This window comes from Mytilus edulis, chromosome 11 (genome assembly GCF_963676685.1).
Source record: "Mytilus edulis chromosome 11, xbMytEdul2.2, whole genome shotgun sequence".
In the NCBI taxonomy this organism is placed as follows: Eukaryota; Metazoa; Mollusca; class Bivalvia; order Mytilida; family Mytilidae; genus Mytilus; species Mytilus edulis.
Genome location: NC_092354.1, coordinates 64,622,824 through 64,645,887, shown reverse-complemented (window position 1 = coordinate 64,645,887; position 23,064 = coordinate 64,622,824). Strand labels below are relative to the sequence as shown.

General features: G+C 35.0%; 1 protein-coding gene across 2 annotated transcripts; it reads left to right on the top strand.

Annotated features, from left to right (window-relative positions):
• The first annotated feature begins 2,045 nt into the window (after positions 1 to 2,045).
• Positions 2,046 to 19,880, top strand: LOC139496064 (heat shock 70 kDa protein 12A-like). Of its 2 annotated transcripts, none has more exons than XM_071284500.1 (5): positions 2,046 to 2,115; positions 7,396 to 7,723; positions 16,173 to 16,394; positions 17,870 to 18,023; positions 18,689 to 19,880. In XM_071284500.1, the coding sequence occupies exons 2-5, from the start codon at positions 7,412 to 7,414 to the stop codon at positions 19,741 to 19,743; spliced, it is 1,743 nt and encodes a 580-aa protein (XP_071140601.1). In that variant the 5' UTR covers positions 2,046 to 2,115; positions 7,396 to 7,411; the 3' UTR covers positions 19,744 to 19,880. The 2 variants fall into 2 exon arrangements, with proteins under 2 accessions (XP_071140601.1, XP_071140600.1); XM_071284499.1 differs by lacking the exon at positions 2,046 to 2,115 and adding an exon at positions 5,834 to 5,973.
• The last annotated feature ends 3,184 nt before the right edge of the window (positions 19,881 to 23,064 follow it).

Genomic DNA, 23,064 nt, shown 5'->3' with positions numbered 1-23,064 from the left:
TTAGTTTGTCATTTTCCTTTTTCATATCGGAAAAAGAAGATCGAAAATCATGGCCAACATTTTTAACTTCCTTACTGTTAGTTTTTAAAGATTTAGAAATGTGATTGACCTCTGTTTTAAGTTCCGTTAGATCACACTTGTGTTTGTCATAGTTATCGCTGATGTGCTGCGAACACCTTTCTACCTGTTCCATACGGTCATCGAGAGATTTAGTACCCTGTTCAAGGCGGATAACTTTGGCATTAATTGAAGTAACAATGCTATCAATTTGTTCAAGTTTATCAAGTTTCTCTTGGAATTTGTCCATGCGTTGAAATATTTCATCCACCCATGGTGGTCTCTGTTGTGATATTTGTGACTGTGTAATAGGCGAAACATGTTAACCACTTCATGTGTCATACAAGCTTGTTTAAATAAATACTTCCTGTTTCATATTCAAATGACCCTGCAATACAAATACCACTGACAAATACAAATAATTTGTACAAAGAAAGATAACTCTATTCATTCTAGATGACATATAGTACTCGGATATTTCCTACTGGACACCTATGGTTTTCGTGTTCTTGACTTAAAAATCTATATAAAGAAAATATGAATCATGGGACATATTGTTCTCATTTTAAATAACACATCGGCATATAAATGTTTAAGTATTCTTCTTATATTAATTTACAGGTCTTTCGATTAAAATGAATTGCTGCACATTCAAGAAAAAACATACTGTAACATATACAAAGCCGAATTGTAGTTCCTGAGTCCTGGTACATGTCGTTTTATTCATGTCATTGTAATGCTGTCTGATTACTAATACAGTAAAATACAACTTTCTTATTCGCGAATTCTAGACAATTATTGTTGACAACGTCTATAGATATAGGAAGATGTGGTGTGAGTGCCAATGAGACAACTCTCCATAAAATAGTTCATTTGAAGAGGTATTTACAAGAAAACATGATAAACATGAATAATTGAGTTGTCTTCTTCCCTATAAATTTATATTTTAAAGTAATTTGTTGGGTTTTTTTTAAATATAATACTAGTATAGTTAATGTATACTGATCTTTTTTTCGATAGGTATTTATGAAAGCTATTTCTTGATTGAAGACTATGTACATATGAAGTAAAGACAAACGTGGGATATACATGTACACAGCAGGAGAGGACAGCAGCTCAACGAAAAAAACACGAAAAGGCATATAAAGGCCAGCATAGAGTATACGTATTATACCACTATTTGTGTATCGTAATGTTGTTTCGGACAACTACTCTCAGTACGACTGAGTCCGAGTTCCGTGGGTTAGAACCACCCCCCCCCCCCTTTTTAGAAAAGAAAACCACTGGATTCAACCATGGATAACAAACTCGTTGAGAATTTTGATTAATGGCGATAAATAGTGACAAGTGACCAATATATATCATGCATATTTAGGACGATAACGAATCATATTATACAAACATGACAAAAGAGCCTTAATTGCTTTCTAAACTCATCAGTAAAAAACAACATCAAAACAAAAATAATCAGAGCAGTATGAAAGTATGTACCTGTTGTAAGGGTTTTGGTTGGGATGGAGACGGGTTATATAGAATGGATTTAACGGCAATAAAATTTTAGGAACATAGAAAAAGAACAAAATTTGTTAATTTTTATTAACAGAAAAGAATAATGGTAAATAATTTGTATATGAAATATTTAATAAAAGAAGCGTTATTTTAAAGTATAAAAAATAAATGTCCTAAAAATTTAAAAGAATATAAAAACAAAGTCCCTCCTCTCCGGACCCTCTATGACTATAATTACCCGATAATTACTTTTGTTTTAAAATTAGCATGGAATCGCAGTAATTCTGACTTTCTGAAATCATGGTAATGTTATCATGGTTATAGACTGCACTGGTAAGCTAGTTTCTATTTCAATCGTTATGTGACGAAGAATAATGCGACCCGTTCATTACACCAATCAGTGCGTTAACAAATATTTATATTTATTATGAAGGTATTTAAATTATATGATAAAACTGTTAAATGTAGGTCACTATAAAAATAGACGAACTGCGAAGTAGTCAAAACATTGCAAAACAGGAAGTTTTATTCGTTTGATGTGTTTGTCGAGTGAGTAGAATTATTTATATTGCAGCAAGTACCTTAATATTTTACTGTTTATTTTTATTCGTTAACCAAGATTTTACGTTCATAAAAACAAGTTAAATATTATTTGTACTTTTGATTTCATTTAACAAGCATGATTTTACATTTACCGAGGTTATTGAAAGATAACTTTTGGCCTATATGTATATGTATATATGCAGGAGGATTTGTGTTTGATCGGTTAATTTATTTTTGTAAACTAAGAGGACAGATTATTCATTTTCTGCACTATTAAAGCAAGGGACTGATTACTCATTTTCACAACTATATTTACATATATATGATATTCGAAAACATACAATTTTTAAATGATTTGTTTATTATAAATAATACAGGCCACGTCCACTTGTATTTTTGTCCATCTGATGAGTTAAGCCTTTTTCAACTGATTTTTATAGTTCGTTCTTATGTTGTACTGTTATACCACTGTCCCAGGTTAGGGGGAGGGTTGGGATCCCGCTTACATGTTTAACCCCGCCACATTATTTATGTATGTGCCTGTCCCAAGTCAGGAGCCTGTAATTCAGTGGTTGTCGTTTGATTATGTGTTACATATTTGTTTTTCGTTCATTTTTTTTTTTTTTTACATAAATAAGGCCGTTAGTTTTCTCGTTTGAATTGTTTTTACATTGTCTTATCGGGGCCTTTTATAGCTGACTATGTGGTATGGGCTTTGCTCATTGTTGAAGGCCGTACGGTGACCTATAGTTGTTTTAATGTCTGTGTCATTTTGGTCTTTTGTGGATAGTGTCTCATTGGCAATCATACCACATCTTCATTTTTATATAGTCAAGTCATTATGTACCATTTAATCAGAATTAATCATCATCCTCGGCAGAAATGAATATTTTATATTCCCAACTGCATATATGTATTGCATACATACATAGTATTAGAGTTTGGTTGTAACTAGCCTCTTTTAAAAGTATTTGCAAACATATTTTGGCCGAGCGGAGCGAGGCAAAATCTTTTTTTGAAGGGTTTTGGAGCCACTGAAGGCCCGAGAAGCTATAGAACAAATGATGCAAAATCATGCTTTCTGGGTGTTTCGAAGACCCTTTCACAATGTTTCATAATCTGAAATTGCAAGTTTTGTTTAAATATTTTTTTGACAATAGTTTAGTCTCAAAGCAAAATGTATAAAGTCAGTGTAAAACTTAAGTTTCTAGGGACAACATCAGAAGACCAATGTGCCTGATAAAGCAAAAATTGAATTCACATAATTAAGTCTGTGGCTGCTGGTTTTTTTTTCCAAACTCACGATCAAGTTCATAACAAAATCAACAGATTACAAAAGGAATGCAACACTAACAAAATACAGAAAGGCAATCAATGAACAAAAGACAAATAAATAAGAAACATTGATCCCGAAAAATCAGGGCTAGTCTTCAGGGAAAACAGAACTTGCTTCTTGCAAGGCACTCGCCGTGAACACAATTAGATATGGAGACAAGTGTTTGGTTTTGAAATTTCCTACATGAGGCATTATCCCTGTTAAAATAAAAGTTAGGTAAGGTTTCCTGAGACAAAATACCTGAGGTTAAATGAAACCAATTTTCAGACATTTCAAGTATGTTTAATTAATATTTATACTCTTATTAAAAAAAAATTGGGAAGTGTTTCCCGTTTTTTTTTTGGGGGGGGGGGAAGAATTTATGAAGAATCTGGTGCCAACTCATACTTTCGATTAGAACTGCTGAGTTATTTATTTTCAAAACATTGCAAGTCAGGTTATTTATTTTCAAACTACCACTGAAGAAACCATTTATTTTTGTGATTATCAAGTCTGAGTTATTTATTTTCAAAATCCTCCTCCCCCCCCCCCCCCACACACACAGAATATCAAATGGTCGTCCCCTAATGCAGTTTTAAGATAAATCATGTAAGATTTTATAAGAGTCGGAACATCAATAATGAAAAAAGATTTGAATCTTTTTTGGTAAGATCAAAATATATCTGAAATTAAGTTATATCTTGATAGTGTTGCGTAATGTTTATGTCTGAGGTTTGTGCGAACAGTGTCCAGGTGTCAAGACAACACATTTAAAAAGATGTTGGCTTATTTTCTGATAACCTTAATATCTGCAAAGGGAACTATGTTTGAATATGTTCATAATAACTCTAACGAAAAATCACAGATTCTTCTATGTGTTACTATCATTCATATGAATATGTTACTAATCTGTGAAGATTTCAAGAGCACAAAACATCCTTAAAATTTACTACGTTACGCAACAGTTTAGAGAATAGAAAGTCATTCAGTGAAAAAAGTAGTGTATGTATATGCTGTTACAGTCAAAGTTAGGAATAACAACAATTTTGTTAACTTGATAAAAAAGTGCAACTACATCTTGGAACCCAAAATCTCAGCACAAAAACGGATTATTTATTTCACAACAGTAGATAAATAAAGAAATTTGTCTCTACAGTTATGTCTTGTCACTTGTATGTAACTATAATGGTAACCAGAGTTACAGTACTAGGTTCGACAAAATTTGACTGAAACGTCTTTAAAAAGTATGTACGAACATCAGATTTTAAATCAGTATGTACTTCGGATAACTCTTTTACATGTTCGATAAAAGGTTCAAGGAACCAGTGTCTTATATTGAAATTTTGTGGACAATTGGAGTAAATACTTATGTATCAGAATTTTTCTTTTAACATTTTCAATACGTTCCTTGTTTAAATTCCTCTCAGTTTGTTTTTTATCTTGCGTTAACTCTTTTCACTTTCGATGACAGAAGTAAAAATATTCAAACTGGACTAAATACATTTATCGTATACGTAGATACCTGGGCTGAAAATTGGTATTTGTGCTAGGGACACGTTTCGTCTACAAAATACTCATCAGTGACGCTCGAATAAAAAGAACCTAAATGGGCCAAATAAAGCACGAAGTTAAAGAGCATTGCAGACCAAAAATTCCTAAAAGTTTTGTCAATTACAGCTAAGGTGATCTATTCCTGCGGTAGAAAAGCATAAGAATTTCAAAAAATCAAAGTTTTCTAAACAGTTCATTTTTTTCTAAAGTGAACATTGATTGGTTAAATATTTCTCAGTCATGTCCTGTTTTTGAATTTGTTTGTTAGCTTTTTGGTCATGAATGTTTGTCTCTAATATTTAATTAACTGTACATTTGTATTCAGATATCGCAGATCAAATTTATTCGTTCATTGTTTAATCATACGTTTTTTGATTGAGTTAAGTCTGCCAATTGATATTTTATCGTATGTTTTTCTTTGTTGTGATGTTATGCTATTGTTTCAGAAAAAGGGAGAAGGTTTGGATCCATTAAAACGTTTAATCCCGCTGCAAATGTTTGCACCTGTCCTAAGTCAGGAATCTGATGTACAGTAGTTGTCGTTTGTTTATGTAATATATACGTGTTTCTCGTTTCTCGTTTTGTTAATATAGATTAGACCGTTGGTTTTCCCGTTTGAATGGTTTTACACTAGTAATTTTGGGGCCCTTTATAGCTTGTTGTTCGGTGTGAGCTAAGGCTCCGTGTTGAAGGCCGTACTTTAACCTATAATGGTTTACTTTTTAAATTGTTATTTGTATGGAGAGTTGTCTCATTGGCACTCACACCACATCTTCCTATATCCATTTATGAAATGACTAAATGCATTGACTAGACGTTAAGTTTTTTTTTATTTTATGTCCTTGTATGCATATTTTATTGTCTTTCACTTTGTTGGATGAAATCGCAATTGGCGTAAATTAAACAACGCTGTTAATTAAGCGACGTAATCAAATAACTTACTCATGGAGTACATGTACATGCATCTAAGAAGAAAAGAAAAAGATTAATTTCACTAGGTGAGATTTAAAATATATATTCGAAGACTTATGCCAGTACATGTATCATAAAAACAAATGAATTGCTTAATCGGTTTCCCCTTAATATTCTATACAAATACCTGCCCTAAGTACCACGCAAGAATTGTACGATCTTCAACAACGATTGAAGCCCATTTCACATAGTCAGCTATAAAAGGCCGATCTTCAACAACGATAGAAGCCCATTCCACATAGTCAGCTATAAAAGGCAGATCTTCAACAACGATTGAAGCCCATTCCACATAGTCAGCTATAAAAGGCCAATCTTCAACAACGATTAAAGCCCATTCCACATAGTCAGCTATAAAAGGCCGATCTTCAGCAACGATTGAAGCCCATTCCACATAGTCAGCTATAAAAGGCCGATCTTCAACAACGATTGAAGCCCATTCCACATAGTCAGCTATAAAAGGCCGATCTTCAACAACGATTGAAGCCCATTCCACATAGTCAGCAGTGGCGGATCCAGAAATTTTCATAAGTGGGGGCCCACTGACTGACCTAAGAGGGGGCCCGCTCGAGTCACGCTTCAGTGATTCCCTATATAAGCAACCAATTTTTTTCCCAAAAAGGGGGGCCCGGGCCCCCTGCCCCCCTCCCTAAATCCGCCTCTGGTCAGCTATAAAAGCCCCCGAAATGACAAATGTAAAATAAATCAAACAAGATAGCTAACTGACTCTTTCACGTACACAATCATGGACGAAACACAAGTATGTAACATAGCAACAAACGACATTCTTAAGTTTGCCTCAACCAAATGTTATAAATCTTGTACACAATGCTTGTTACCACAAAACATAAATCAAGTTTGTATTTGCGTAGCGTCACATTCATCGTTCTTGTGATTTTAGATATAAGAAGATGTGGTATGAGTACCATTGAGACAACTCTCCATCAGAGTCACAATTTGTGAAAATAACTTGAACCATTAGAGGCCACAGTATCGCCTTCAACACGGAACATTTGCTCACACAGAACAGCAAGCTATAAAACGCCCCTAAAATGGCTAGTGTAAAGCCATTAAAACAGGAAAATCTACGATCTAATCTATTAAAAAGCGCGCAACGGGAAACACTTATGAATCACACCTAACAGACGACGAACACTGAATATCGGGTTCCTGACTAAGGACAGGAGCAAAATATGTCCCTTAATAACTTTTATATGAATGCGAGGGCACTATCCGTGTACCATGGACACATCTCCCATTTATTTTTTTAACGTTTTTATATTTTTTATATGCTTGTGAAATGCAACGTATATGATGTAGCTGGAATTATGTTACTCTTTTTAAAAGCATACATTGTTTACATTTAATTACATGTATATTATACAAGTTTTAAAGGATACACTTAATAATAGTATAGACATAACACACAACGGTGATTCTTCTGATTTTAGGACAAAATAATAAACAATGGCGGATTCTGGGAACCACCTAATGGTTGCTGCTTTAGACTTTGGTACTACATACTCAGGCTATTCATTTTCCATGAGGGATGAATTCGTTAAAGATCCATTAAAAATCCAAGCGAACCCTGTATGGAAGGCCGGAAGTCGACAGTTTATGTCAATGAAAACTCCGACGTGCCTTTTATTAGATGGTAAACGAGAGTTTGTAGCCTTCGGGTACGATGCAGAGAATCAGTGGGCAGATTTATTGTTAGACGGAGAACACGAGGAATACTATTATTTTGAACGTTTCAAAATGAATCTACATAATAATAAGGTACTTTATTTAAGTTATTTATATAGTTTCTTTATATTTTACATTTTATTTAGTTAATTCTTTGTACATAAATAGTTTCTCGTTTCAATTGTTTTATATTGTATTTCGGGGGCCTTTTAAAGCTGACTAATATATATGCAGCATAGGCTTTGCTCATTGTTGAAGGCCGTACAGTGACCTTTAGTTAACTTCTGTGTTATTTTGGTCTCTTGTGGAGAGTTGTATCATTGGCAATCATGCCATCTTTTTTATATTTGATCAATATATAGTTCTAGCATCTCGGTGGTCGTTTAAATAGCACTCCTTCTACAATTGTTGTAGCCCGGAAACCTGACAAAACCTATCTTCGAGTTAATAAACAACAATCGCAGGTAGAGTCAACTTTGTTTATGGGCCAGCCGGAGGACGCCTCCGGGTGCGGGATACTCTCGCTACTTTTGAGACCAATCGTTGGCCTTCGGCTGTTGTCTGTTCTATGGTCTAGTTGTTCTCTTTGACACATCCCCCATTTCCATTCTCAATTTAATTTTTAACATAGATTTTAAAATTGGTTTTGCTTCTTCTCCGCCAAAAACGAGGATTTCTTATCGTCGAGTTGCAAGTTGCGAGTTAAGAAAGTCGAGTAGCGAGTTACAAAAGTCGAGTTGCGAGTTACAAAAGTCGAGTTGCGAGTTACAAAAGTCGAGTTGCGAGTTACGAAAGTCGAGTTGCGAGTTACAAAAGTCGAGTTGCGAGTTACAAAAGTCGAGTTGCGAGTTACAAAAGTCGAGTTGCGAGTTACAAACGTCGAGTTGCGAGTTACAAAAGTCGAGTTGCGAGTTAAGAAAGTCGAGTTGCGACTTACAAAAGTCGAGTTGCGAGTTAAGAAAGTCGAGTTGCGAGTTACAAAAGTCGAGTTGCGAGTTACGAAAGTCGAGTTGCGAGTTACAAAAGTCGAGTTGCGAGTTACAAACGTCGAGTTGCGAGTTACGTTTTACCTCACTTAGATTATTGTTGTTCAATATGGGGAAACTGTAATAACTTTCTATTAGATGGTTTACTAAAACTGCAAAAAAGGGCAGCAAGAATAATTTTAGACGAACATGATTACACCAAACCTTCAAGAGAATTATTTCACGAATGTAACATTGTGCCAATCACACAAAGAATACTTTATCACAAATCATTACTAATGTATAAGTCAAAACATGTCTTAGCTCCAGAATATATGTCCAGTCTTATTGTATCAGCTTCTGCAAACCAAAAATATAATACGAGATTTTCATCCTCAGATAATTTTATTATTCCAAAACCAAATACAGAGTTGTATAAGTCTAGTTTCTCGTACAATGGACCAAAAGTGTGGAATGCTCTTCCTAATTCAATAAAAAAAATCAAATACAGTATCCGAATTTAAACATAAATACAAATCTATGTACTTTTAACATTACCATCATATTTTTACTGTAATGCCATATCATAATTGTTTATTGTATTTTAAATTGTACATAATCTTTATTTACCATTATTATTGATGCATTGTTTATTTGTAATGTAATTATTATTGTATTAAGAGAGCCTTATTGAAAATTGGTGTAATCCAAATGAGTTACTCTCTCTAAATAAAGATATTATTATTATTATTATTAGTTACAAAAGTCGAGTTGCGAGTTACAAAAGTCGAGTTGCGAGTTACAAAAGTCGAGTTGCGAGTTAAGAAAGTCGAGTTGCGAGTTACAAAAGTCGAGTTGCGAGTTATGAAAGTCGAGTTGCGAGTTGAGAAAGTCGAGTTGCAAGTTACAAAAGTCGAGTTGCGAGTTACAAAAATATTTTTGAGGATTGATTCACATTTGATAAACAAAGCATGCTAAGTTATTCCCGTGATTGGGGGATTTGAAAGAGTTATATGTGATACTTATTTATATAAGAGTCTAATATAAGTCAAGTTCTGGAAGTATTTGAAAAAAAAAGTGTATCCTTAAAGGATAAAATTGAGAATGGAAATGGGGAATGTGCCAAAGAGACAACAACCCGACCATAGAGCAGACAACAGCAGAAGGTCACCAACAGGTCTTCAATGCAACGAGAAATTCTCGCACCCGGAGGCGTCCTTCAGCTGGCCCTAAACAAATATATACTGGTTCAGTGATGATGAACACCATACTAAACTCCAAATTGTACACAAGAAACTAAAAGTTAAAATAATACAAGACTATCAAAGGCCACAGGCTCCTGACTTGGGACCATAAATTACCTTACATTTTGTAAACAAATAATCCCTAAAAAAAGAATAGTAAATGAAAATCTACATTTGCGCGGACTATAACACACTGCAAAATGATGGAGAAAATAGTTTGTTCTTGGAATTTCGTATGGATTTATTACTAATTATTTTTGGTTAATACATCACAAGTCATTAAACAAAGACATGTATGTAGACTATCGCTAAATATAACGAACGGTCAATGCGTTTGAAGATGAGGATTTCATGGCGTAGCTACCACTGATTGAAACAAGGACGCAAGGTTCACAAACGGAATGGCCCAATATGACAAATTTTGTTCTGCATTTTTTTTAACTGTAATCTCTGTCCTGCCTTTTTATTTTTCACTCTGGTTGTTCCTGTCTTTTTTTTTTTTTAGTTTATCCTGACTTTGTTTTTACCTAAATTGTCGTCCTGACTTTGTTTTTACCTAAATTGTCGTCCTGACTTTTTTTTTGCAAGTGTCTCATCCTGCCTTTTTGTTTACTCAAAACTCCTGTCCTGCCTATTATATTTCAAATTCCCTATAAGAATCAAATGGTAGCTCCCTTATGTACATTGTACCATTGTAGTTAGAGTTCTATTTCTCTGTGTAACTTGTGGCATCCCCCTTTCAATTGTGGTTAATCTTTCGTTCATTCCAACCATAAGTTGATACACGTTTTCAAGTGTTACACATTCCTTAGTTTCGCCATACAATACTTCTCTACTTTTATTGCTCAACTCCGCTACTGTGTTTGTAATATCCATTTTCGCACTCGTGTAGAGCCTCAAATCGACTCAAATATGGATTTCATTGTTTATGTATTGTAAATACCCCGGGGCTCAGGTGGTATAAGGTAAACAATTCAGGTTTATAAACAAGCACTTTCGGGTATTATCAATAACTTTAAGGAGCCTGTAATTCAGCGGTTGTCGTTTGTTTATGTGTTACATATTTGTTTTTTTCGTTCATTTTTTTTAGCTTGTTGTTCGGTGTGAGCCAGAGCTCCGTGTTGAAGGCCGTACTTTAACCTATAATGGTTTACTTTTTAAATTGTTATTTGTATGGAGAGTTGTCTCATTGGCACTCACACCACATCTTCCTATATCTATTTTAAGGCCGTTAGTTTTCTCGTTTGAATTGTTTTACATTGTCTTATCGGGGCCTTTTATAGCTGACTATGCGGTATGGGCTTTGCTCATTGTTGAAGGCCGTACGGTTACCTATAGTTGTTAATGTCTGTGTCATTTTGGTCTTTTGTGGATAGTTGTCTCATTGGCAATCATACCACATCTTCTTTTTTTTATTTTAAGTAATGTCACTAGATTATCTAAGTTTTCTCCCAAAAATATCGTCTTTCAGCAGAAAGTGAAAACGGGAGCTGGGTCCCACATCCATCGTTAATCATGCTCTCAATAAGCCCTGGTCACAACGAGCCCACGACACATATATGTAGCGACACGACATGAAATTTGGTCAAATCGTGGGTCATCTGTGATCGTCATGCGACAGTCACTGTCGGACGATATTTTCAGCATCGTGTCGCTGTCGTGTGTCGTGGGACGAAAATTGAACATGCACCTGTTTTGCTCTACGATATTTTGTCGTGTCACTGTCTTGTGGCTGTCGTGTGAGTGTCTTACCACAGCCGTGCGACTGTCGTGCGATAAACACATTGTCGTGGTTACCAAAATAAAATAAAACCATTAAAATAAAAACAATTGTACGACTTTCGCATGACTGTCGTACGACAATCTCACGACTGTCGCAAGATTACAAAATTTCGTATGATGCTCGCACAACATTGATTGTCTGTCGTACGACGGGTTCGTCGGGCAACATATTTTCGTTTTATTTAGAAAAAATACAATCCGGCGGGAATGCCCGTAGACTATTCCATGTATCCCGTCACAGTGACGATATTATGAACAGGGTCGTCTCCAGCAGTTTCCGAATCGTCATATGTTTCAGCTTGTGGTAGCGGGTCCTCCGTCTGGACAATATCACCCACGTTAACTGCCACCACATTTCTTTTGTTACTTTTTCTTTGCGGGGGCATCCTGGTTAAAATTCGCTGAACAATTATGATATAAACTAAGTATGTTATATACGTATACACATTCAGGGATCTACAATCTGTCGATACTTGTAACTTGGCATTGCACAAGGTCATGTTTTTCTCTGACTGTTTATGACGTCTTTACACTAAATCCATTGGATGCTGGATGAGTACGGATTGATAATTTAATCTTAGATGCATGATTTTTTTATTAGTTGTTAGTGGCTTTGAACTAGCTGTCAAATAACTGCGAGTACTCTCAGATCTGTTCCAATGGTCTTTTTGTTGTCGGGATGTACAAGTACCAGGCCACGTCCATTTGTATTTTTGTCCATGTGATGAGTTGTTCGTTGTTATGTTGTACTGTTATACCATTGTCCCAGGTTAGGGAGAGGGTTGGGATCCCGCTAACATGTTTAACCCCGCCACATTATGTATGTATGTGCCTGTCCCAAGTCAGGAGCCTGTAATTCAGTGATGGTCGTCTGTTTATGTGTTACATATTTGTTTTTCGTTTCCTTTTTTTTTGTTATATAGATAAGGCCGTTAGTTTTCTCGTTTGATTTGTTTTACATTGCAATTTCGGGGCCTTTTATAGCTGACTATGCGGTATGGGCTTTGCTCATTTATGAAGGCCGTACGGTGACCTATACTTGTAAATTTCTGTGTCGTTTTGGTCTCTTGTGGACAGTTGTCTCATTGGCAATCATACCACATCTTCTTTTTCATATAATACGAATAACGTCATTTATTTGGACCAAACTTATGATGACACTGAACAATATTGAAAGCAAATGGCAAATGGCACGCAATAAATCGGGCCTTCTTTATATACTAGCAGTTCGGAGTCAAACCTACGAGTGACACACGACTGTTGTGTGACAGTCGTTCGACAGTGGCACGACAGTGACACGCCGGTAACACGCATATTTCCATGACATGAAAATCTGAAAAATAGACCCAACAACTATAAACAAACAAATTACAATTCTTTTTTCCTGTACTGTACCCATCGTGGAACCATTGTAGACATGTCGTAGCTGATGTGACCTATCGAAATATTTTTTTGACATTTGATTTTGCATGACAGTGCCACGACAACTTTTTTTTATCGATCTTCCACCCAAAAAATCTAGAAAACTAACGGGAAACCGTTTTACAAACTAATTCATACTTGACAATCTCAATCGTGTGAACACTATATAATTTTAAACCTAAGTGACTCAGTTTTATAAGTTACCCAATACCCAGGAAGAATACCATAAACAAAATCTTATTCACGATGTAGCACTAAACGTTTTAAATTTTCCAATTAAACCTTACCTGTAAAATGGCGCAAATGTAGTTTTTACAATAGTATCTTTGACGGCTACATGTATAGACTAAAGAATAAAATCGGGGAATTAGTCAAAGAGACAGCAACCCAACCAAAATATGCAATTCAACCGAAGGCCATTTGGTCTTCAACACAGCGAGAAATCACACACCTAGAGGGAGACCCGAGCACAGGCCCCGAAACAGAGTGTTATATATCGTTAAATCAAGAATATTTACGCCATTCTGTGCTCCTAAATATAAAGATGAACCAAAATAAAAAAAATATACAAGAGCAACAAAGGCTAAAGTTTCCTGACTTAGGTCAGACACAAAAATGCAGCGTGTTTAAACTTGTATTATGCACGCCCATCATTTCCCCTGTATCTCTAGCAAATCTAGACATATATAATTTTAACGTCCACAATTTTGAGTGTCACTGCCAAAGAATAAATTTTGCGGTCCCTAACAATTATATCCAGGCTCGGCAACTCGACTTTCGTAACTCGCAACTCGATTTTCTTAACTCGCAACTCTACTTTCGTAACTCGCAACTCGACTTTTTTAACTCGCAACTCGACTTTCTTAACTCGCAACTCGACTTTCGTAACTCGCAACTAGCCTTTCTTAACTCGCAACTCGACTTTCGTAACTCGCAACTCGACTTATTTAACTCGCAACTCGACTTTCGTAACTCGCAACTCGACTTTCGTAACTCGCAACTCGACTTTCGTAACTCGCAACTCGACTTTCTTAACTCGCAACTCGACTTTCGTAACTCGCAACTCGACTTTCTTAACTCGCAACTCGACTTTCGTAACTCGCAACTCGACTTTTGTAACTTGCAACTCGATACTCGCAACTCGAAACTCGATACTCGACAACAAGTGAATCTCGCCAAAAACACGTGGCTTTTATTGCTAAGAGTAGTAGACTGCATGGTCGGCCAAGAAACAGATTAAATTGTCTTTGTAGATTGGAACGTGTTCCTACCGACTTTCACCTAGTTAAATATCATCTAAAATATCCGTCCCAGTGTGTCTGTCTCGTTTTTATTGATTTCCCTCTTGGAACTATTTTTTATACATATTCATAAACATTTATATTTTGACGTTTTGATATGTCTTTAATTTTTGTTACCGGACGTTAAACACAGTCTATTTTCATCTTCAAAATCTGTATATAACCATACAAGGCGGAGTATCAAGGTGGTCATGGCAAAGCAGTTTAATCATAACTGCAACAAGGACACAACATATGAAAGATAAGGACGTTTTGCATGTTTTGTTAGTACAAACTTACTTCCGGTTATACATTTAATTATTAATAAGGACATACATCACATGTGCATAATAATTATAAGGTTACAAAACAAGTTTCAGAGTCATACAAACACATATCTAAACCATTAAGATGATCTGAAATCACCAGTTCGAATTTTCACATATTGAGGATGACGGAATGTATCCCCCTCTTTGTCCGTTATCGACTTTTCCTTCGGTCGTAATGGAATTTTAATACATCGTAGCATTGAACTTGATTTACGCGTTAAGCTTCCGAATACGCCACGATGTTGACTCCGTTATTAAACAAAAGTCAATAAATCAATCTAATCCTGTTTTATTCATTTTAGCTATAAAGAAGCAGTGAAAAATACTCCGACTTTTCTTCCTCGTCAGAACTTATTTACTCAGGAATTGTGCTTGATATTCATATGAGGATGACATAATCTTTCAAACAGTACTAGTGTAATTGAGGTCTGGATTTGGCATGTCCTTATATTTTTACAGTTAGTGGGTTTTTCTTGCTTGTGAGAGAGCTGTCTACATATTCCATTATCAGGATTAATGTTCTATTTCTTTTACTATGTCTGTGTCATTTGGTCTCATTTGCAATCATACCACATCTTCTTTTTATATGTCAGTAACTACTAGGAGTCCTTTATTAATTTATGTATCATTGTCATTTTGCTAATTTTCTTTTGTTACCTACAAAATGTACTCTGACATCGGACTCTGACTCCTTTAAAATGAGTTTTAATACTGATCGTATTGCTCTGTGTTTCTTTATTCTACATAGGCTTGCGGTATAGGGGGAGGTTGAGATCTCACAAAACATGTTTAACCCGTCCGCATTTATGCGCCTGTCCAAAGTCAGGAGCCTATGGCCTTTGTTAGTCTTGTATGTTTTTTTTTTATTTCAGTTCATATTCATATTTTGTAGTTTGATATGACGTCCATTTGCACTGAACTAGTACACATTTTTTATTTTGGAGCCAGCTGAGACCGACCTACGGGTGCTGTATTTTCTCGCTGCGATGAAGACATGTTGCTGGCCTTCGGCTTTATCTGCTCTTTGGTCGGATTGCTGTCTCTATGAAATATTGCCCTTATTTTCACCCTCATTTTTATCATAATTATCTTTTATGTGTACTGCTCCAATTAAAAATTAAAAGCTTTTTAAAGACCACTGTAAAACTAATTTACGTCAATAACGGAACAATAAAAAGCAGTACAAAATTACCGATCCGTGTTCTCTTTTATGAGATACATGTATACTCATTTAAAAATTTAGCGGGAATTTTTTTTATTCAATTTTCCAACAATTAACATTGACACATGTTGACACAATTGTCTTTCAAAAACTACCAAAAAAAGCAAGGATTTTTAAAAATAGCTTTTGGAACCGTTTGTTATAAAACTATGAATAGAAAAGAAGATGGTAGCGTGCAAAATTTTAATTGCAACACGTGGCTTAAAAATAATGGATTCCGAATATCTGATAAAAAGCGAAAAAATAATAGAGAACATCATTAATTAAACCAAATGATATGCTTTTGTACTCTTTTTAGAATATCACAAGTGGAATGATGCTTGAGGATATAACTGGGACAAAACGACTGCCAGCTTTCGATGTGTTTAAATTATCAATCCAATATTTAGTGAACCATTTGTTAGATATTTTGAAAACACGTGGTAATGTAATCCGCCACAACGAGGTTCAATGGGTCCTCACAGTTCCTGCAATATGGACAGATCGAGCAAAGAAGTTTATGAGGTCTTGTGCTGAAGCGGTAAGCGAATGAAATTAAAAAGTTGTTCAGATTCTGATGTTTAAAGTTCATAATTTGGTTTTCAATTATCGACGAAGATACAGAAACTAAATAGCAAAGTAGATATTTGGAAAGTACACTATCAAAACAATAATTTTAGTTTTAATTTATTTATGAATTTCAAATATTCTGCAGTAATTCTTATCTTCTGTGAATTTAAGAACTGACTGCAAATTTCCTAAGTTTAAAGCAATAATACGGCAATATGATGCCACATTAAATATGTTAGCAAGTAGTTTCACTTTCAATTACATCGCTGTTACACATTTATTTCCTTGTTAATTGCTACAATATAGTTATTACGGATATTGTTTTCAAACCTTAACCCTACATTTTAAAGGAGACCTAAAGACAGTTTAGTAGTTGCATATTACTGAATTTCCTATTCCATTTATCTTTTATAAGTGTAAACGTACAGTGTCCCACATTCTAATACCCCACCCGCGAACAAAGTTTGTATATAGGATTCCGTCTATCTGTTTGTCGGTGTGTGACTGTCTGTCTGTCTGTACCTTAGATCTCAAGTTGACCAAACTTGGTGTTCTGATGCATCATTGCTCTCTTTTTTCAAATCTACAAGGGCGCAATGGGCCATTCCAGTTAATTTCTGACAGGTGGGGATGGATGAGGAGATTTTGTTTGATACGTATCAGAAATAAACATCACGAAAAACTACCTATCAGATATAACAAATTAAGACCTATCAGATGAAGAGTTCCTGTTCATGTTGGGTGGATGGGATTTCATGCAAAAAAATGACCTATCAGATTTTTTTACTGCAAGGATTGTACCCATCAGAATTTTAAAAACAATACCAGATAATGCATGGTGCGAAACTGTCTACATTTCGAAGCACCCATCAGATCTGACATAGGCAATTTTTGTTACCCCTAAGATGTAATCATTTTTAATTATTTACTGCGTATAAGTGTTCCTGTCAGATGAAAAAACACAAAATTTCACCCTGAAGATGTATAAATTGTACACCCCTCAGAAAGGACCATCCATCCCCCTTTAGCAGATATTAACTGGAATGGCCCAATACATGTTGCTATCTCTCTTAACACGGATCAGCAGTTTTTCGTCCCCATCCGACGGATTTTCGTCGTTTATCAAGACCATACTCGCAAATGGTGTCACGGGGAGCCGCAAATTCAGTCCCTAGAATGTTCTCCCTGGAACGAGGATCGAAACAAGAACTTTTGTGTTTGAAGTCTGATGCGCTAACCAATACACCACGACTCATATATGTTCGAAGCATGACTTTTGAACGGTAACCGTAGCTTGTTACCCTACCAAAACTGTGTATGCCAAATGATCACACGTATACGGACAGTGCTAGTAATATTTTAAAATGCTATTTGATTTTGTATTATTTTTTTATATTTAGAAGATATAGATATACCAGTATATATTTTCAATTCCATTTTTTCAAGGCTGGTATACCCAAAAAGAATTTGATCCTTGCGCTTGAACCAGAGACCGCTTCAATCTTCTGTCAATACTTATCCACTGAGAAACTGAAGGGTTCTGAATCTGGATTCACCATGCCATCGGAGGGCACTGAGTATATGGTTGTTGATCTAGGAGGTTAAGTATTAAATACATATAACAAACAATATTGAATATGATAAACGTATGGAATGAATTATCCATCTCTAGAATCGTTTCATATCTGTTTGCCCTTTTGGGTTTGTTCGAGTGTCAATGTATACTTCTTATGCTAGCGTAAACCCAGTAGCATGGATATAGCTATGCCGATCTTTGTTGCTAGATTTGTTAGAATTATTTTCCCCCCTCAGTGTTGATAGGCTAGTGAAAGAGTAACAGTAGCTTATTAATTTTAAAATTCAGTAGGCAATTTCATAAACAGATAAAAATTATGTCTTCTCTATTATTGTCTTCTTAAAATGATGTAAGTTTTTTAATTGCCTGTATAGATGATAAATTCAAAATTAACTTTTTTTCTACTGTGGGTTCACTAACTTTCGTTGGTATCAATTTTCATAAATCGTATTTAATTTCGTGGTTTTGCCAAATAGATATAAGAAGATGTGTTATGAGTGTCAATGAGACAACTCTCCGTTCGTCCAACTCATAATTTGTAAAAGTAAACCATTATGTTTGCATAAAAGCCTGTAAGAAATTTGTCATTCGTTGAAATTTTAATTGTTGGTTCCCTTATACCCACGAAATGCACGAACATAGGTGTCCAACGAAAAATAATGAATCCATATATTTTTTGTTTTCTTTAGGTGGTACTGCAGATATAACGGTTCATCGCAAAGCTGCAAATGGTAAATTAAAAGAAAAACACAGAGCTATGGGAAACAATTGTGGGGGTACATCGATTGATAAAAGATTCTTAGAACTGTTCGAAGAAATAGTCGGAGAAACAACAATGAATTCATTAAAGAAAGAAAGCCCTCTTGCATATTTGGATCTTGTACGAGAGTTCGAATCCCAGAAAAGAACGGTTGAAACAACAACAAGAATTAAAGTAACAATGTCAATCCCTGTTGTTGCGCTCGATGAAAAGTGTCAAAAAGTTCATCAAAAAGATTTTAAGACTCTGCTGGAAAGCTCGCCATATTCAAAAGACATAAAATTGGCACATGATAAAATCCGTATAAACGTTGAGTTTTTTAAAAAGTTGTTTACTCCATCAATTGACGGTGTTATATCTCTTATGAGAGAGATTTTACGAAATAGGTCATTAAGGGAGGTCAAACATGTGTTAATGGTTGGAGGATTCTCAGAATGTCAGTTAATGCAAAGTGCCGTTCGAAAAGCATTTCCGGATCAGAGAATAATAATTCCAGAGGAGGCTGGTCTGTCAGTGCTGAAAGGGGCCGTTTTGTTCGGTCATAAGCCAGATTATATACAATCACGTGTCATGCGATGTAGTTATGGCGTCAAAACAAATGTAGCTTGGAATGAAAAAAAATATGACCGAAAACATTATGTAGTTATGGAAGGGGAAGAAAGATGTGATAATATTTTTTCTCTTATTGTCGGGAAAGATGAAAGCGTCGAAGCTGGAATGATAGTTAAAAAATCTTTCTTTACACCTTACAAACACCAAGACAAGATGGACATCATGGTGTACGTATCTGAAGAGACAACACCAGGTTATGTCGACGATGATAGATGCTTCCTGTTAAGTACACCGACAATAACCTTTTCTGACACTTGTGAGGAGAGGCGATGGGTAGATGTAGAATTTGTCCTTGGAAATACGGAAATAGACCTCAAGGCGCACGATAAAAATTCGGGGGAGGCGATATCGGCAAAGTTTAATCTAATTTAATCTTAACACAAGGAGAGTTTTAGTGTGATTTGTCAGCTAAGGTCTAAACAATTGTCCTAAAATAAGGACTACCTCATAGCTTGATCTTGTATTTGAATTTCTAATAAAGAGTGTATTATCTTTTGTTCGTTCTAGAACACGCGTTTTCTTTATTGGTTTGTATATAGAATTGATTATGGAAACGGAGAATGTGTCAATGAGGCAAATAACCGACAAATAGCAGAAAACAGCCCAGGTCATCAACATGTCTTCAACGTTCATGTATAGCGAAAGCACACACACTTGTTTCTATCCATGTGAACCTTAGGTGGTCTCCTGCCTGTCCCTAAACAATAATGTACACTAGTTCAGCAAAATGGACGCCGTAGTACTTAACCAGAAAACATTTTTAAAACAAAAACTTTTAAAAAAATCACCCACAAGACTTTCAAATGCAAGAGGTTTCTGACCTGGGTCAGCCTCATAAATGTGGAGTGGTAAATCATGTTTTGTGAATTATCAGCCGTCCATCTATATATAAGTCTTATCAATGTGGCATATTTAAAATTTGGTCGACAAAGATGCAAACAGAAAATGAAGACTGCGGCTTAAAAATAGGCATATTGTATAAGTTTAGAACTGTAATAATGAAACTCATGAGAAGATATTTTACGTGCAGAGTGTTGGACACTCTACCGAATTGGGGATTTCGATTTAAATATACCAGACGTGGACACGTATTAATACATCCCGAACAGTCTATCGGACGGCACAAAATTAAACCTAGATAATCAATTTCTATGTCTTGATCAATCATTGGAGTATAAATATCCACAAAAAAAAAAACATTGTGTGTGAACAAAATTTAGTCACGTTCCGGAAATGTTCATTGGAAAGGCAAAAGACAGATTTAATGTATCGGTGATCTCATATATCATTGGTCTATTTACATCTCTTGTTATTAGTGTACCACAAATAAACTGACATACAAAATACATCTTCCTTAAGAGTCTTGATTGACCAAGAAAGATCTTTTTCACACTTGCCCCCCGGTTCAAAAATAAAGAGATGTGATATCCATTAATTGCAAATGTGAAACTAAACATACATGAATGTAAAAAGTACAACATATAATAAAAAATCATCCTCTTTTCATTATATCCGATCACTTATTTGAAACATATCATTTTTTGTAACACCACAACAAAATACAAGCTAATACTGTTATGGAATTAATATGAACCAATACTAAAATTGATTAAATCTATCAACTTAATGCATATTGGTATTTGGAATATAATATCAACACAACATCTAGAATATTTCCCCGAATGAACACCGGGTTTGCAAAGTATTACCCGACCGGGAAAACCCGTTTTTTTTCGGCTGGGCAATATTTCCAGAAATGAGAAATATTGGGCAATATGATAGCTTAGGCTTAGTTCAACACAAAATAGTAAAAACTTGTTTTAGTTTTTTGTTTTTGGTCATATAGCTAAATATATACATTTTATACAGACAGCCATTGCGAGTCATTTCTAGAAGACTGAAAATTCAATTTTATTCTCTTCTCCACTTATTTTATGCTAGCATAATTCAAGATTTGTACATTTAAGGATCATACCTCGTTTATTTTCAACTGCATGCATTATTTCAATATTCCAATTTTTTAAAATAATGATATGAATAAAGGTAACAGTATTATACCGCAATTCGAAAGTCATGTGGGAAACACATCAAATATAAGAGGAAAACAACGAAACAACAGAGACACCAAAGGGCAACAAAAAATCAAACGACAATGCTACACACACAGAAACGAACTATAAGATAACAATTGCCATTTTACTAAATTGGTACAGAAAATTTTGGGAAAAATGATGGGTTGAACCTGGTTTGTGGCTAGCCAAATCTCCCGCTTTTATGACGATGTTAAATATGAACTTTTTTTGTTCTTGATTTACCACAAGATTTACCTTGATTTACCCTAGTTTATTAGTTTAGTGTTGTAACAACATAATCCTTAATAATTCCATTGTTTGCATAAAAATCTGGGAACTCTAATATAAAATTTTACTATTTGACCTATAAAACTCAAAATGTAGGAATCGGTACTTTGCTTTTTCGTCAATAGTCATTTCATTTGTGTCAAAATAATATTTCATTTGCACCACAAATAATATTTCATTTGGGCCAAAATAAACATTTTATTTGCGCTATTATTTCAGGTAAATAGCATAAAAAGTAGTTTTAATCGAAAGAGACATTAGATAATAACTTTAAAACACAGTTTTGAATGCATAATAAAACATATTGCCCCAAAATCAGTCATCGTAACCATAATCTGATGCATTGTTAACAATTAAGAGATTTTATAATGTTCTGTTCTGTTAAGCTGTTATAAATGAATGAGATCATAAAAACTTTTTAAAAAATACACTAGAGTAAAACCAAAGTGTGTTCCGACACAGGACTGGTAAGCAACGGTTCGGATGTACTCGTTACACTTAATAACCTGTATGTGTAGTCACTAAACAGATCTTTTTCCTCTATATAAAAATAAGGAGATGTGGTCTGCTCATTGCCAATGGAACAAATATCCCTTAAGTTCAAATGAAGTAGAGGAAAGCCATAATAAAATTAACGGTACCAATTTTCTTGCACCAGATGCGCATTTCGACAATACATATCTCTTCAGTGATGCTCGTGGCCAAAATATTTTAAATCCAAAGCTTATATAAAAGATGAAGAGCTATAATCCAAAAGTTCAAAAAATTATAGCCAACTCCGTGAAAGAAATCAGAGCTTTGCATGAGGGAGATACATTCCTTAATTTATAATAATTTTCTATCATTTTGTAACAGCAAATTTTAATAATACAAAAAATCCGTATTTCATGCCAGTACCGAAGTAATGGCTACTGGGCTGGTGATACCCTCGGGGACTAATAGTCCACCAGCAGATGCATTGACCCAGTGGTAGTAATTAAATTAACAGTACCAATTTTCTTGCACCAGATGCGCATTTCGACAATACATGTCTCTTCAGTGATGCTCGTGGCAAAAATATTTTAAATCCAAAGCTTATATAAAAGATATAGAGCTATAATCCAAAAGTTCAAAAAAGTATAGCCAACTCCGTGAAAGAAATCAGAGCTTTGCATGAGGGAGATACATTCTTTAATTTATAATAATTTTCTATCATTTTGTAACAGCAAATTTTAATAATACAAAAAAATCCGTATTTCATGCCAGTACCGAAGTACTGGCTACTGGGCTGGTGATACCCTTGGGGACTAATAGTCCACCAGCAGATGCATTGACCCAGTGGTAGTAATTAAAT